General features: G+C 36.2%; 1 protein-coding gene across 1 annotated transcript in view; it reads left to right on the forward strand.

Moving 5' to 3' along the window:
• Positions 1-17,500, forward strand: part of LOC144975412 (solute carrier family 22 member 7-like) — a gene marked incomplete in the record, with an annotated part of 30,019 nt that overhangs the window by 5,312 nt on the left and 7,207 nt on the right. The window contains 8 exon segments of the mRNA XM_078919452.1: positions 1-250; positions 3,052-3,231; positions 6,924-7,152; positions 9,700-9,892; positions 11,429-11,555; positions 12,773-12,885; positions 14,498-14,632; positions 15,978-16,060. Coding sequence (XP_078775578.1) covers positions 95-250; positions 3,052-3,231; positions 6,924-7,152; positions 9,700-9,892; positions 11,429-11,555; positions 12,773-12,885; positions 14,498-14,632; positions 15,978-16,060 — 1,216 coding nt within the window.

Genomic DNA, 17,500 nt, shown 5'->3' on the forward strand with positions numbered 1-17,500 from the left:
ATCTATTTTTTCATTCAACGTTGGAAGTGATTCATTTTTCAAAGAGATCCTCTACAGCAATTTTATTTTTCATAAAGTGTGATACTGACTCACAATGGTTACTGTGTACGCAGTAGCGGACAAAAAGTCCGGGAAAACGATGACGATGGAAGATTTGATAGACGGATGTGGAGGTTTTGGGAAATACCAGATACTTCTGATTATTGGCATCTATTTACACAAACTGACATGTGGATGGAGTATTCTTCAGGTAAGTCTCGGGTGCCATCCTCAATTTCTAATGATATTCTTTGCTTGGATAATAATATTATACTCATAGTTGTTTTATTTGAGCAGGTCACTGCCGTAGTCAAGAAAAAAAAAACCCGCTTATTTTAACTCACTCAACCCTAACACCGACTACATCCGTAGTTTACCCGAATTACTTTTACCCCATACCTATGTATTACATTTTTCTGAGACAAATTATAGGCGAAGTATCAAAGGGAATGGTATTTAGTTTTTTACATGTTAATGGTAGTTGAATAAAACTATCTATGTACAGGCTCATTTTTAATTCATTTTTTTTTTCAATTTTGAAAAGTAACAAAAATCTCTCGGATTGAGTGAGTTAAAAATTTAGCCACAAAATTCGTCCTTCAATAAATATCGATCGATTTAAACGACCCTCATCTTGGCAAAAACTATCAAACTGGGACTTTAAGGAAACCTTTGCCTAGTCCCAGGTTTGAGAGGTTTGATTTTTTTGTTTTGTTTCCAAGATACGGTCACTTAAATCGATCGATATTTAAAGGACGAATTTTCTGGCAAAAATTTTAAATATGCTTTGTCTGACACCTTTCATACACACTTGTTCAGTTCTTTATCTTACACGGGTGCCTGCTCATTCATTTCTTAAGTTGTAGCTAAGTTTAATGTGTTTCTGTCTTGTCTTGTCTTTAAGAGTTCCATTTCTAACTTTGTTGGGACAGAAACAACAAACAAAACAAAAATTCCCTTTATTCATCCCCATGGGAAAATGTGTCTTTAGGTTCTATTCCAAGGGAAGACTGGAAAAACCCAGGCGTCAGCGGCAATGCAGCGCCGCAAAGTGAGCTAGGGTAGCAGCCTCTTATGGTTCTCACACTACTATGTTATATATGACGATTGACCCAATCAGCAAAGTCTGGTCCGCATTCGTGCACCGTCGCAAACCCGCTGGGTAGCATCGTCACAACACACCGTTCGACTAGATGCTCTGCCGTCTCAGGTTCTTGCCCACAGCGGGTACAGATTGGACAGGTAGAAAGACCCCACCGATGAAGTTAGGGCGAAGTGACTTGCTCAAGGCCACAGAGCGCGGCGAGTTGTCGAACTCGATACCTTTCAGCCACGCTACGCTGTCCCATAGTGCTCATAGAGCACTGGGGTGTAATTCTCTGTAGTAAACAGGTGCATGCGTAAGCTACTCAGAATAAAATGGATGGATAGAATAAAAAATGAAGAAGTATGGAAAAGAACACAGCAGAAACCAATGGGAGAGGAAATAGGAAGAAGACGACGGAGGTGGATTGGACAAACCCTTAGAAAGAATGACTCCACTGTAACAAAGAAAGTATTGGACTGGAATCCTCAGGGCAGAAGATAAGGGGAAGGCCACGAGGAAAACGGAGAAGAATTAAAGAAGCTGATATACAGAGAAGTGGGAAGACCTGGAATGAGATTTTAAAAAAGTTAGCTCGGGATGGAGAAGGATGGAAACTGTTTGTCTGTGGCCTATACCCTGACCCAGGGTGAAAAAGGCAATGATGATGATGATGAACTGTAACTTTAATCAACCAGGATGTCTTGTCGTAGCTTGATATGTAGCGCTACACTGCAGGGCTTCAACAGTCGTGACGTCACTTCCCTCGTAGTGACGCATAGTAACTCAGTAACTGGTTCTAAAATATCGGAACAATGGCGGATGCCCTTATGAAATACTTCTCCGACGATCATAAAAGTGTATCCAGAGGAGATACAACATTATAAATAAATCTCATCACGTTTTGACTTTTATACATTCTGATCACATGACTTGTGAAAAAGTTCAAACCAGCATGAAGAATAAAGAGTACCAATTTTCTTTGTTTAGAACCAAGAGCTGCTGGTTGCTGGGCGGACGTGACATCAGACTATTGATTCCTATTGATCCTTTGTTTTTTTCCAGTCTTCTCTTTGAAAGCTTTTGCTAAGACGAGGGTCATTAAAATCGACCAATATTTTAAAGACGAGTTTTGTGGCCAAATTTTCAAAATATGTGTTTTTCTAGAGCTCGGCAGTGTATTGTCTAGTGACGTCACTGACTAGTTCTGTACTGTCAATGGAAAACCAAACAGTATTTGCAAACAAAATAAAGGCTGTGACGGACCCAAAAAAAACAGAGCTTTTATATAGAGAAATATCTACTAAATGTGCTCAAAGTGCTTTACAAAGGCCCCCTGACCAACAGCAACACGTAACAAGTAGAACGAGACATAACGCCTGTTTGGCGATATTACCTTTTTTTCGGATAGAGACGACGCTTATAACGGTCAAGTACTCATGTTACACCTGAGTACGGTGAGAGAATTGAGTAAAGAGCCTTTTCCAAGGACTCAACTATGCGCCACGCGAGGCTCGAACCCAGGACCTTCCGAGTGTCATACCACTAGACCACATAGCCACGCGCATCTATTTTGTTGATAATAACATAACTGTATTGTAGAAAAAATAACGATACGTATTGAATTATAAGCTTCAATTTATTAGACGAAGACAGATACTGTGGACGTTTCGGGTTTCCTCTTTATGATGAATGCAACACCACAGACGAATAAGATAATGTAATAGCTCAATTTGCGGCGTTGCATTGCGACTGCGCCTGGGTTATTCCAGTCTTCCCTATAGGATAAATAAAAGGAATTTTTAATTTCTTTTTTATTATTACAAGTATATTCCCCCATAAAAAATACGATTTTTAAAATTATTTTCAAGTTGACAGCTGTTCACAGAGTGTTCTATCCAATCTAATTTTTTTCTTATATTTTCCAGATGAGTTTCGTGGGTTACATCCCAAACTGGTACTGTGAAGCTGGACCTTCCACCCGGAATACCAGTCATTTCAGCAACCACACATTCAAAACGTGTTCTCTCTACAACAACGACACGAGATCCACCCAAAGCTGCCAGGGCTATTACTTTGAACCAACTGCAAGGACGGCTGTATCTGAGGTGAAAAAAATGCTTGAGCTTTTATATAATGTAACGGGAAAGCTCCTACATCCCCAGTATTCTTTATTTTTTATAATGTTCTAGTAGGGGGTTTGGGAGGAAGGTAACATTTTTTTTATAATGTTCTAGTAGGGGGTTTGGGAGGAAGGTAACTTTTTTTATAATGTTCTAGTAGGGGGTTTGTGAGGAAGGTAACTTTTTTAAATGTTCTAGTAGGGGGTTTGGGAGGAAGGTAACTTTTTTTATAATGTTCTAGTAGGGGATTTGGGAGTAAGGTAACTTTTTTTTATAATGTTCTAGTAGGGGGTTTAGGAGTAAGGTATCTTTTTTTATAATGTTCTAGTAGGGGGTTTGGGAGTAAGGTATCTTTTTTATAATGTTCTAGTAGGGGGTTTGGGAGTAAGGTATCTTTTTTATACTGTTCTAGTAGGGGGTTTGGGAGTAAGTTATCTTTTTTTATAATGTTCTACTCGTAGTAGGGGGTTTTGGAGGAAGGTAACTTTTTTTTATAATGTTCTAGTAGGGGGTTTGGGAGTAAGGTATCTTTTTTATAATGTTCTAGTAGGGGGTTTGGGAGTAAGTTATCTTTTTTTTATAATGTTCTAGTAGGGTATTTGGGAGTAAGGTATCTTTTTTATAATGTTCTAGTAGGGGGTTTGGGAGTAAGTTATCTTTTTTTTATAATGTTCTATAAGTGGTTTGGGAGTAAGGCAACTTTTTTTATAATGTTCTATAAGTGGTTTGGGAGTAAGGTATCTTTTTTTATAATGTTCTAATAGGGGGTTTGGGAGTAAGGCAACTTTTTTTTATAATGTTCTAGTAGGGGGTTTGGGAGTAAGGTATCTTTTTTTATAATGTTCTATTAGGGGGTTTGGGAGGAAGGTAACTTTTTTTATAATGTTCTAGTAGGGGGTTTGGGAGGAAGGTAACTTTTTTTATAATGTTCTAGTAGGGGGTTTGGGAGGAAGGCAACTTTTTTATAATGTTCTAGTAGGGGGTTTGGGAGGAAGGTATCTTTTTTTATAATGTTCTAGTAGGGGGTTTGGGAGGAAGGTAACTTTTTTTATAATGTTCTAGTAGGGAATTTGGGAGGAAGGTAACTTTTTTATAATGTTCTAGTAGGGGGTTTGGGAGTAAGGTATCTTTTTTATAATGTTCTAGTAGGGGGTTTGGGAGGAAGGTAACTTTTTTTATAATGTTCTAGTAGGGGGTTTGGGAGGAAGGTAACTTTTTTTATAATGTTATAGTAAAGGGTTTGGGAGTAAGGTATCTTTTTTTATAATGTTCTAGTAGGGGGTTTGGGAGGAAGGTAACTTTTTTAAATGTTCTAGTAGAGGGTTTGGGAGGAAGGTTACTTTTTTAAATAATGTTAGTAGGAGGTTTTGGAGGGGGAGGCTTTTTTTTTAAAAGGGGGTATTTCGTGTGAAGCTGTTGTAGGAGGCTATTATATCTTAAGTTTAATTTATAACAGTTGAACTATGGCTGCCCCTACCATGACGCCTACGACTAACACTTCTGCTAACATTGCTACTTCTTCTGCAGCTACTAACACTGCTACAACTACAACAACAACTACAACTACAACAACAACAGAATACACAAGGTGCAATTGACATAAAAGAACCCAACAATTTCTACTGTCGTTTTGACATCGATAAAAATACCGATATTAACATCGATATCGGAAGACAATGATTTAGCGGTACCCAACACATCATGAGCGACCTAGCATTCTTGAAAAGGAGGTGGAAAGTGTTTTTAATAACATCAACCCAAGAAAGACCCGAGGCTCAGATGGAATGTGTAATAAAAGAATGTTCCGATCAATTAGCACCAGTTTTTAGAGAAATATTTCTCAAACACATTGGATTATGGCAAAATTCCAACAATATGGAAACCATCAACCATCGTGCTCATTCCCAAATCCCCCTTGTCATCAACATTAAATAATTTCAGACCTGTTGCTTTGACAGCCATCACCATAAAATGTCTGGGGAAAATAATATGTGTTCCTCTCAATTAAATTAACAAAACAATGGATCCACTCCAATTTGCCTATAAACACTCACAAGGAGTTGACGATGCGCTTTTGATTCTAAACCAAAACCTTACCATCCTACCTAGATGAAGCATCGGGAAATTATGCCAGAATCCTCTATATCAATTTCTCATCAGCCTTTAATGCTATGAACTCACAATTATCAATTAATAAATTACAAGAGATTGGAATAAATTATTTGATTTTGAAATGGATTCAAAACCTCCTTGATAAAAGACCTCAAAGAGTCGTTCTTGGGTCAAAGCTGAGATCACTATCTAACGGATGTCCTCAGGGTTGTGTAATGTCACCTATTATATACATTCTACACACCAATGACTGTCGATCACTCCATTCAAACTACCAAATAATTAAATACGCTGACGACACAGCTGTTGTACGTCTTCTCAACCATTATGATGATAGCATAAATAAATATTTTGATCAAGTTGATTAATTCACTAAATGGTGCTCTATTAATATGCTTCATTTAAATATCACAAAGGCCAAAGGGCAGATTTTTTACTTTGCACTTAAAGAACAAAATAAACATGTGAAACTAAATATAAAACGAGGAGGTTGAAGTAATAGATGAAAGTAGTAGTAGTAGTAGTAGTAGTAGTAGTAGTAGTAGTAGTAGTAGTAGTAGTAGTAGTAGTAGTAGTAGTAGTAGTAGTAGTAGTAGTAGTAGTATTAGTAGTAGTAGTAGTAGTAGTAGTAGTAGTAATAGTTGTAGTAGTAGTAGTAGTAGTAGTAGTAGTAGTAGTAGTAGTAGTATAGTAGTAGTAGTAGTAGTAGTAGTAGTAGTAGTAGTAGTAGTAGTATACAATAATAATATAATAATAATAATAATAATAATAATAATAATAATAATAATAATAATAATAATAATAATAATAATAATAATAATATCATATCATATCAATCTCAATCACATAATAATATAACATAATAATTAAAATAATAATAATAATAATAAAATAATAATAATAATAATAATAATAATAATAATAATAATAATAATAATAATAATAATAATAATAATAATAATAATAATAATAATAATAATAATAATAATAATAATAATATGATATAATAATAATAATAATAATAATAATAATAATAATAATAATAATAATAATAATAATAATAATAATAATAATAATAATAATAATAATAATAATAATAATAATAATAATATTAATAATAATAATATAATAATAATAATAATAATAATAATAATAATAATAATAATAATAATAATAATAATAATATTATTATTATTATTATTATTATTATTATTATTATTATTATTATTATTATTATTATTATTATTATTATTATTATTATTATTATTATATACAACAGCTAATACAACCAAAACAACAAAAACAACAACTTCTACTTCTACTACTATTATTACTACTACTACTACTACTACTACTACTACTACTACTACTACTACTACTACTACTACTTCTTCTACCACTACTACTACTACTGTTTCTACTGCTGCTGATGCTGCTTCTAACACAACAACTACTTCTACTATCACTACTATTGCTACCTTTGTTTATTGCTCGTTTCAATAAACTTCTGTTTTTGCAATATTTTCATAAATTATATTTCGCTTGTTTCCAATATTTATCTTCAGTGGGATCTGGTTTGTGACCAAAAATGGATCAAGGCAGCCATCACGTCCTTCCAAATGGCCGGAGTGCTGGTTGGGTCAATTTTATCGGGGCAGCTTGCAGATTTATTTGGCAGAAAGAAAACTACGTTCTGCTTTTCGTTGCTTCATTCATTGCTGAATTTCGGAGCTGCCTTTTCTACATCATGGGAAATGTTTGCTGGGTTTCGGTTTATCATCGGCGTTGGCATCGGTAAATACAGGCTGCCCCATATATATATATATATATATATATATATATATATATATATATATATATATATATATATATATATATATATATATATATATATATATATATAAATAGTTCTTCAGAGTCATTAGGCCCATTGAGCCGGAGTTTATCTCTGTTTCTATAGCGTGAAACGAACAATAGCAATTGCTTGTTATCCTTTGGATAGGACGCTGGACTGTCGCAAAGTACTTTCCACCAGATCTAACAGACCCAGCTAACCATTCACTGCCGGGTTGACAAGGGGGGAGGGTCAGAAAAAATATCTCGACTGCACCTGGAATCAATCTCGGTCCCTTTGCTTGTGAAGCCAGTGCTCTAACAACTGAGCTAATGTATACACATTAAAAATGATTGGATTGGGGGTTTTTTTTGGACACTACTGTAACCGGTCCCCATTTACTTTAACTCGCTGCAACCAACAGTGTCTGGTATGGCAATCATTAGAGAAAACTGAAGCTGAAGAGTTTTATTCTTAGCAAGGCGTGATAAATATGTGATAGCAATGTGTGATAATGACTCCGATTATATATAATAAATAAATAAATGTACATTTATATAGCGCTTATGCCGAAGCTTCGGAGCACTTCACATTGACCATCAGTAAAAAAAAAAACATTACACACTGCCGATTCGGACATACGAACAAAGGCTCACACGCATCCAATTACACACACACACACGCACACACATCCATATACACACTGTACATACAGATAATATTCACGCACACAAACACACACGTATATATAGATAGTATGCAGATGACGTCACTCAGGCCTTTGTTATTGTTTTTGCCATCCGCGTTTGTGAGTTGTTCTCACTAAACTGTATTAACCAGACTATAAACGTTCATGGTTACACAGAGTTTGTGTGTTGGTCCGTCATACTTCCGGATGGCAATGTTGTGAACTCCTTGGCCAAGTGCATTCTATATATATATATATATATATATATATATATATATATATATATATATATATATATATATATAAATATATACAATACACACAATCATACAGACACAAACACATTATACACAAATGAATGGATGGCTGCGCTGTCTCTTTGGACGCTTGCCGTGAATGTTTATGTTACTTCGAGGGTGTCAGTCTGTTTCTAGAATCCATTTAGTAATTTGTGTCCATAAATCTCTGTCCAGTGCAAGTGTTCTAAGCTTTTGAATGTCAACATGTGTGTTAAGGTGTTGAGACCATTCGATGTTTTCATGTGTTGTTGAACTAATTTCTTCGGTTGTTGTTCCTAAATATATTTGATATTTTAAAAGATCAAATTAACAATATTATTATGATAATATCCAAATTGAGCAAGATTTTAAAAATATGATATGAGAGCTTGCGGTCACGTTGCTTGCCAAATAACAGAAAGTAAAACCATCACGTGACAAATAACCTTTCTCGTAATATGTCATCATGACCGATGCCATGAGATAAATTTAATCAGTTATACCATAAATAGATTTCTAGATTATGCTAACATGTTTACAAATCGATCCCATGAACTAAAGTTTGTTATACCATATAATATTCTGGATGATAATATGGTTATAAATTGATCCCATGAGGTAAATTTATAATGATAAATTATATAATATTCTAGTTTCTAACATGTTTACAACCAGCAAATCTCAAGTTACAACACGATTCCATGAGGCAAGTGTATAAATGTTATCTTACCATATAATATTCTAGTTGCTAACATATTTACAACCAACAACAATCAAGTTACAACACGATTCCATGAGGCAAATGTATAAATGTTTTCCAACCATATAATATTCTACTTTCTAACATGTTTACAACCAACAAACATCAAGTTACAACACGATTTCATGAGGCAAATGTATAAATGTTTTCCTACCATATAATATTCTACTTGCTAACATATTTACAACCAGCAAATCTCAAGTTACAATACGATTACATGAGGCAAGTGTATAAATATTGTCCTTCCGGATCGGAAGATCCTGGATTCGAGCCTCACTCACCGCATAGTTGAGTCCTTGGAAAAGACTCTTTACTCACATTCTCTCACCATAATCAGGTGTAAAATAAGTACCTGGCCGTTTACAGAGTAGTCTCTGACCGAAAAAAATTGTAACATCGCCTAACAGGCGTCATGTCCCGTCCTAAATGTTAAATGTTGCTGTTGACCATGGACTCCTTTAAAACCTTTTGAGCACATTTAGTGGATATTGCTCTGTATAGATAGTATGTTTTTGCCATCCGCGTTTGTGAGTTGTTCTCACTAAACTGTATTAACCAGACTATAAAAGTTCATGGTTACACAGAGTTTGTGTGTTGGTCCGTTATACTTCCGGATGGCAATGTTGTGAACTCCTTGGCCAAGCGCATTCTATCTATAGTCTGGTTAATACAGTTTAGTGAGAACAACTCACAAACGCGGATGGCAAAAACAATAACAAAGGCCTGAGTGACGTAATCTGCATACTATCTATATGCTAACATGTTTCCAACTCGATTCCAGGAGCTATTCTGGTGGTGACATTCCCCTACCCCATGGAGTTCATGCCCACCAAATGGCGTCCCATTCTGGCCGTCATCCCTATATGGATCGCAGGAGTCAGCATATTCTCAGTGGCGGCGCTTGTCCTCAATGATTGGGTGTACCTCCATATAGCATGTGGAGCTGTAGGCCTGCCTGCCATGCTGGGCTATTTGTGAGTAAAACTTTTATACTTAGTTTTCTTGTCTGTCTTTAGTAACTGTTAGTATTGGACATATCGTATCGCAATGTAGATAGCAATGTAGATATATCGATATGAAAAACAATATCGAATCATATCGATTTTAAAATGCAATATCGATATATGTGTCAGTGTCTGATATATTCAGTCGGAAGGTGAACATTTTGGATTTGCATTTTATACATTTTATGTAAGAATATGCTCCCCAGAGCTTTTTAATCTTCATTTGAAGTAAATTGGGTAACTTTTCATGAAGTTATGGTCAAACGTATGGGAAAGGTATCCAGCAACTTTTCTCAAATTTCATACTTTTTCAACTTGACAAACTGTAAAAAAATATTTAGAAGTGAAATAAAGCGTTGATTTATCCCGAAGATGTACAAAAAGGGTTGATTTAATCATTTATGTTAAGAACTCATGTTTTGATTTTTAAAAATTAATATTACTAAACTTGGCACTACCTCAGTTCAAACCACTTCACCATCCGACTGATTATGTCATTCACTGTAACATATATTATATACTTTGCTCGCAGTCGCCCAGGGCTGCCGGAAGGCCAAAACTGGACACACAGAGAATAACTTCTTCATTTCTTGTTATTATCGGCTCATAATGATGGAGCCAAGAACAAGACAAAATCAGTGTACAATAGAAAAAAAAGAATGGAGAAACATTGGTCCGGGACCAACACACAAAAGTCTCTGTAACCATGAAAGGTTATAGTCTGGTTAATATTGTTTAGTGAGGACTGCTCATACACGCGGATGGCAAAAAACAATAAAAAAGACTTGAGTGACGTCAGCTTCGAACTATATATAAGTAGAACGAAGTTGACGTCACTCAGGCCTTTGTTATTGTTTTTTCCATCCATGTTTATGAGTAATTCTCACTAAACTGTATTAACCAGACTATAAACGTTTAAGGTTACACATAGTTTTGTGTGTTGGTGTTATACTTCCGGATGGCAATGTCGTGAGCTTCTTAGCCAAGCGCATACTATCTCTACCCAAGGACCGTCGCCATCGTTAACTTATATAGCCGGACACTAGAACCCTCTAAGACTTATAGTTTGACATCATTTTTCAGGTTTGTGCAGCGTCAAGTGAGTTGCCATTAGTATATCTCAAGAAAACAAGTGGTCCCATTGGTTGAACTATTGAATACAACTCACGATTTGTTTTCTATTGTGGCCAAAAACTGGTCTTTTGACGTCAATTTTTGGTCAGTGTCGGGCTATAGAAAGTTTGAAGATGACGTCAAACAGGTCTTTGTTATTGTTTTTTGCCATCCGCGTTTATGAGTAGTGCTCACTGAACTGTATTAACCTGACTATAAACGTTCATGGATACACACAGTTTTGTGTGTTGGTCCGTTATACTTCCGGATGGCAATGTTATGAGCTTCTTAGCCAAGCGCATACTATCTATAAGTTAACGATGACAACGATAGGACATGTGAGGTTATTATTTTTAACATGCAAAAAAATCAATATTTTATTTTATTTTCAAGTCATGTCCCTGAAAGCGTGCGATGGCTGACCTTGAAGGGCCGTTTTGACGAGGCGGAAAAGGTCTTTGAGAAGATGGCGGCTGTGAACGGGAAAGCATTACCCAAGCAGATACGAGATGTCTTAGAGGTGGGTGGTTTGTTTTGTTTTTGCTTAATGGGGGGGGGGGGGGGAGTTTGGTTATCTTTATTTGTTATTGTTTTCATCATCATCATCATCATCATCATCATCATCATCATCATCATCATCATCATCATCATCATTATTATTATTATTATTATTATTATTATTATTATTATTATTATTATTATAATAGTAATAATAATAATAATAATAATAATAATAATAATAATAATAATAATAATATTACAATTATCATTATTTAATCTAATTATTATTGTCATCATCACCATCATCGTCGTCGTCATCATTATTATTGTTAAGAACGCCCTTCTCCCATCTCGGATACGTCCTTTATCATTCATTCACCGTGTTTTGTTGACAAAGGGGAAATCTGAAACGTCCACATTCTCTGTCTTCATTGTTAAAATTAAACCTTCCAATCTATTTGACTCATTGTTATTTATTGCCCTTTGCAAAGTGCTTTGAGCCATTGTCAACTGCTTTTAGAAATATTTATAGGATATTATTGCTCTAGCTAAATTTAAATTTAAATTGAGATTTTATATAGCGCAATATCTACTAAACGTGCTCAAAGCGCTTTACAGGGGGTCTCTGGTCAACAGCGACATTTAAGATGTAGGACGGGACACGACGCCTTTTAGGCAATATTACAAAATTTCTTTTCGAACAGAAACATCCACTGTTAACGACCAGGTACTCATTTTACACGTGAGTACAATGAGAGAATGTGAATAAAGAGCATTCTCCAAGGAATCAACTATGCGCCGAGCGAGACTCGAACCCATGATCTTCCGATCTGGAAGCGAGTGTCATACCACTAGACCACACAGCCGCAGATATATAAAGCTCCCATATAATTATTTCAAGCAGAGAGAGAAGTCAGATTTCGTATCGGAAAGTCCTGGGTTCGAGCCTCGCTCGGCGCATAGTTGAGTCCTTGGAAAAGGCTCTTTACTCACACTCTCTCACCGTACTCATGTGTAAAATGAGTACCTGGCCGTTGACAGCGTTGTCTCTGTCCGACAAAATTGTAATATCGCCTAACAGGCGTCATTTCCCGTCTTACATGTTGCTTGTCGCTGTTAGCAAGGGACCCCTTGTAAAGCGCTTTGAGCACTTTTAGTGGATATTGCGCTGTATAAAATCTCAATTTTAAGCTCAATTTCTTATCATATGTGTGTGTTGTTGAATTATTTCTACAGAAAGTGTACCAAGATGAAATGGTCACCAGATCTAAAGGCAGGGATTACACATACAAAGATTTATTCAAGGGGAAAAGACAGATCAAGATTTCCTTTATATTTGGTTACATGTGGTGAGTGGCGCGTGTTGTGTTTCGATTACTCGGCCATTTATAATTTATAATGTGAGTCTGTGAACTGATAATTTTTGCAACCTTCAGAACAGGGGAAACAATTCAGATAAATATTTGAAGTTTTAAAAAAAACCTAGTGCTTTTTCTTTGATCTCTTCAGAACAGCACTCGGTTGTTGTTGTTTTTGGTTTTTGTTTTTTGTTTTTTGTTGTTTTTATTTGGGGGGGGGGGGGGGGTTGGGGGGAGGGGGTTGCTTTTTTTATTTCCATATTTATTTATTTTTGTTATGTTTTTGTTTTGTTTGTTTTTATTATTTTTGGGATGGTATGTTTGATTTTTTTCTTATCTTTTTTAATAGTCTATTTTAAAAAGTTGAATTTCAATAATATTATTTTTAAGATAATAAAATATTGTTTTTTGAACCAAAAGCTCAAGATCAATTTTTTGAATGAATATCCTAATAATCAGATCAAAACGGCCCGTAAAACTCTTTCAGCGCTGAGGTTATATTCGCATTTCCATCAAAAACTGGCCGAGACCTGATTGAGGCAGCGTGAGAATGACAAGCTAAGACAAAGTGACATTCGAATTCGGTGCAAAATCTCAATGGGCATTATCTATAGATAGAAAGCTCTTGGCCAAGGAGTTCACAACATTGCCATCCGGAAGTATAACGGACCAACACACAAACTCTGTGTAACCATGAACTTTTATAGCCTGGTTAATACAGTTTAGTGAGAACAACTCACAAACGCGGATGGCAAAAACAATAACAAAGGCCCGAGTGACGTCATCTTCGAACTATCTATATTACCTTTCGATGTGCTCCAGGTCATTGGTCACGTTGCAAAATGTGCTCAAAATGACCCACATAGTGAAAAGTGTTCACAACTTTTGAAATATCTAATACCACGATTGGTTGTTTTGTTCAGCTTGAAACATGAGCATGTTTACAATTTTCATAAGCAATGCAACGTGTTTACATTTGTTAAGAATTATCTTATCGTTGTACAGCAACAAAGCATGTGATTGATGACTGGGTTGGACGAAAACCTGAATACCGATCGCTCCCATTAAAATACCCCCCCCCCCCTTATGACAAATTGAATGTTCTGATGAAAGAAATGATAACATTGGTACAATTGGATTCAGTAGTCTGATGTCATGCCACCCGGCAACGGCGGCCATCTTGGTTCTAAACAAAGAAAATCATTACTTTTTATTATTCATGCTGGCTAGAACTTTTCACATCCCTTGTGATCAGAATGTGTAAAAGTCAAAACATGATCAAATTTATGTTTTTTCTCTCCTCTGGATACCCTTTATGCTCGCCGGGGAAATATTTCATACGGGCGTCCGCCATTGTTCCGATAGTTTAGAGCCAGTGTTACTAAGTTACCATGCGTCATTAGGAAGGAAGTGACGTTACGACTGTTGAAGAGTATTGATAGTACTTTTGTAGAAAGTTGGATTGGATTACGTTATTATTATTTTTGCCTTCAAGATCCGGCCGCACTGTGCGAGCATTGGGCAGTAGAACAGATTCTGCTCTGGCCGAACATTGCGGCCAATGGCGCTGAAAGAGTTAACTGATCTTATGCTTTCATTGCAGGTTTTCTCTGTCTGCAGCCTACTATGGACTATCTTTCGGGGTCTCCTCATTGGCAGGGAATCTCTATCTCAACATATTCCTGCTTTCTGTCGTGGAATTGCCTTGTTTGTTAGGCTCCTTTTACTTCAACAACAGGTAGACTAAACTTTCATTCTCACGTATGGTGAAAAAAAACAAAAACTAGAGCAGAAAAATCGTCCCATATTTTCCGGGGTTAAATTTAGCTTTAAATTAATCTTTTATCTAGCGCAATATCCATTAAATGTGCTCAAAGCGCTTTAGAAGTGGTCCCTGGCCAACAAGAACATTTACCATTTAGGACGGGACAAGACGATGTTACCATTTTGTTTTCAGACAGAGACAGCGCTGTAAACGGCCAGGCACTCATTTTACACCTGAGTACGGTGAGAGAATGTGAGTAAAGATTCTTTTCCAAGGACTCAACTATGCGCCGAGCGAGGCTCGAACCCAGGACCTTCAGATTCGAAAGCGAGTGTCATACCACTAGACCGCATAGCCGGTTCTTTTTCTCATTGTGGGTCATCCAAATAAATGACACCTTTGAAACTGCATAACTTTTTTTTATTTATGCATGGATTTTCAAAATTAAAAAATAAATTACTTAGTAGAGATAGGGCTTTGATTTAAGCATAGTATTTCCCACAAAAATTCATTGCTACATTTATAGAATGCAATAACCACTAAACGTGCTCAAGGCGCTTTACAAGGAGGCCCTTACATTTAGGCGATATTACTTCAAAACATTCCTTTGTGATATTACTTATTTGCATGTCATAACATTTCAAAATATCCCTTTGTGACATTACTAATTCGTTATAACATTTCAAAATATCCCTTTGTGACATTACTAATTGTCATAACATTTCAAAATATCCCTTTGTAACATTACTAATTCGTTATAACATTTCTAAACATCCCTTTGTGATATTACTAATTCGTTATTCTAATTTTTTTTTATAATTATACCTTTTCCGCCATGACTTTATAAGACATCGTCGCCTAGGCATTCCACGAAGGAATATAGATAACTCATCAAACAAGATGTCTGGTGTCAACAGGAATCATCCATGTTGTCCAAGTGAGCAAATTGGGGGTTAATAATCTTGCTCAAGGAAAAAAACGAAAGTGCCTGAAGCGGGGCTCGAACCCGGTCATTCCGGGTCACAGTGCAATGCCATAACCACTCGGCCACTTCGACCCCCAATTCGTTATATCATTTTAAAATATCCCTTTGTGATATTACTAATTCGTTATAACATTTCTAAATATCCCTTTGTAACATTACTAATTCGTTATAACATTTCTAAATATCCCTTTGTAACATTACTAATTCGTTATAACATTTCTAAATATCCCTTTGTAACATTACTAATTCGTTATAACATTCAAAATATCCCTTTGTGACATTACTTATCGTTATAACATTCAAAATATCCCTTTGTTTTTTCCTAAACTGCAGAATTGGTCGTAAATGGACAATTATATCCTTTTTGTTTATCGGAGCTGTCCCAGCATGCGGATGTCTCATCGTACAGCTGGCCGGTAGGGATCTTGTTTTTTGTTGTTGGTGGTGGTTGGGTGGTGGTGGTGGTGGTGGTGGTAGTCGTGGTCGTGGCGGTTGTTGTGGTGGCAGTGGTGGTGGTGTCGATGTTGTAACTGTTGTTGTTGTTCATGTTATTGTTGTTGTTGTTGTTGTAATTCTTGTTGTTATTGATGTAATTGTTGTTGTTGATGTAGATGTAATTGTTGTTGTAATTGTTATTGTTATTGATGTAATTGTTGTTGGTGTTGTTGTTGTAATTGTTGTTTTTATTGATGCAATTGTTGTTGATGTTGTTGCAATTATCGTTGTGTTAATTTTGAAATAAAATACCCAAAATGAGATGTAAACAGCAATTCGTGCGACGGGGAACCGCACTTTAATTTATCAAATCGTAATTGGATTCAATAGTATGATGTCACGTCGCCCAGCAAGGGCGGCCATCGTTGTTCTAAAGAAAGAAAATCTGTACTTTTTATTCTTCATGCTGGCTAGAACTTTTCGTATGTCTTGTGATCAGAATGTGTAAAAGTCAAAACAAGATCATATTTATAATGTTTTTCTACTCTGGATACACTCTTATGCTCGTCGGAGAAATATTTCATAAGGGCGTCCGCCATTGTTCCGATAGTTTAGAGCCAGTTACTAAGTTACCATGCGTCATTACGAGGGAAGTGACGGCATGACTGTTGAAGAGTTTTGCTCGTGTATTTAGACTAGAAAGTAAAACTCTGAAACCATGAGATCAATTAGACAAGGTTTATATTCAGTCCTCCAAAAAGAGTGGTTTTACTTTTCCAATGAAATTGGAACCAGTTTCTTTTGACATCACACTTTTGTTCCCTATTATTATTCGCGAAGTCTCAGGATTGAGAGAGTTTTTTCCATAATGGGGGTCATTTTTTAAAAAACGAGCTTTTATATAGCGCAATATCCACTAAACGTGCTCAAAGCGCTTTACAAGGGGTCTCTGGCCAACAGCAACACATAACATGTAGGACGAGACATGACGCCTATCAGGCGATATTACAAATTTTTTGTGACAGAGACAACGCTGTTTAACGGCCAGGTACTCATTTTACACCTGAGTACGGTGAGAAAATGTGAGTAAAGAGCCTTCTCCAAGGACTCAATTATGCGCCGAGCGAGGCTCGAACCCAGGACCTTCCGATCCGAAAGCGAGTGTTATACCACTAGATTACATAGCCGCATTTAAATCGATCGATATTTGAAGGACGAGTTTTCTGGCCAAATTTTGAAAGATGGATTTTCCTGAGTACGACAGCCTTAACCTTTATGTCTTGATATTGGTCGGCTACGTGGTCTTGTGGTATGACACTCGCTTTCGGGTCGGAAGGGTCTGGGTTCGAGCCTCCCTCGGCGCATAGTTGAGTCCTTGAGAAAAAAAGGCTCTTTACTCACATTCTCTCACCGAAAAATCA

Source organism: Berghia stephanieae, chromosome 6 (genome assembly GCF_034508935.2).
Source record: "Berghia stephanieae isolate SIO BIC M18660-M18661 chromosome 6, UCSD_Bste_1.3, whole genome shotgun sequence".
Taxonomy (NCBI): Eukaryota; Metazoa; Mollusca; class Gastropoda; order Nudibranchia; family Aeolidiidae; genus Berghia; species Berghia stephanieae.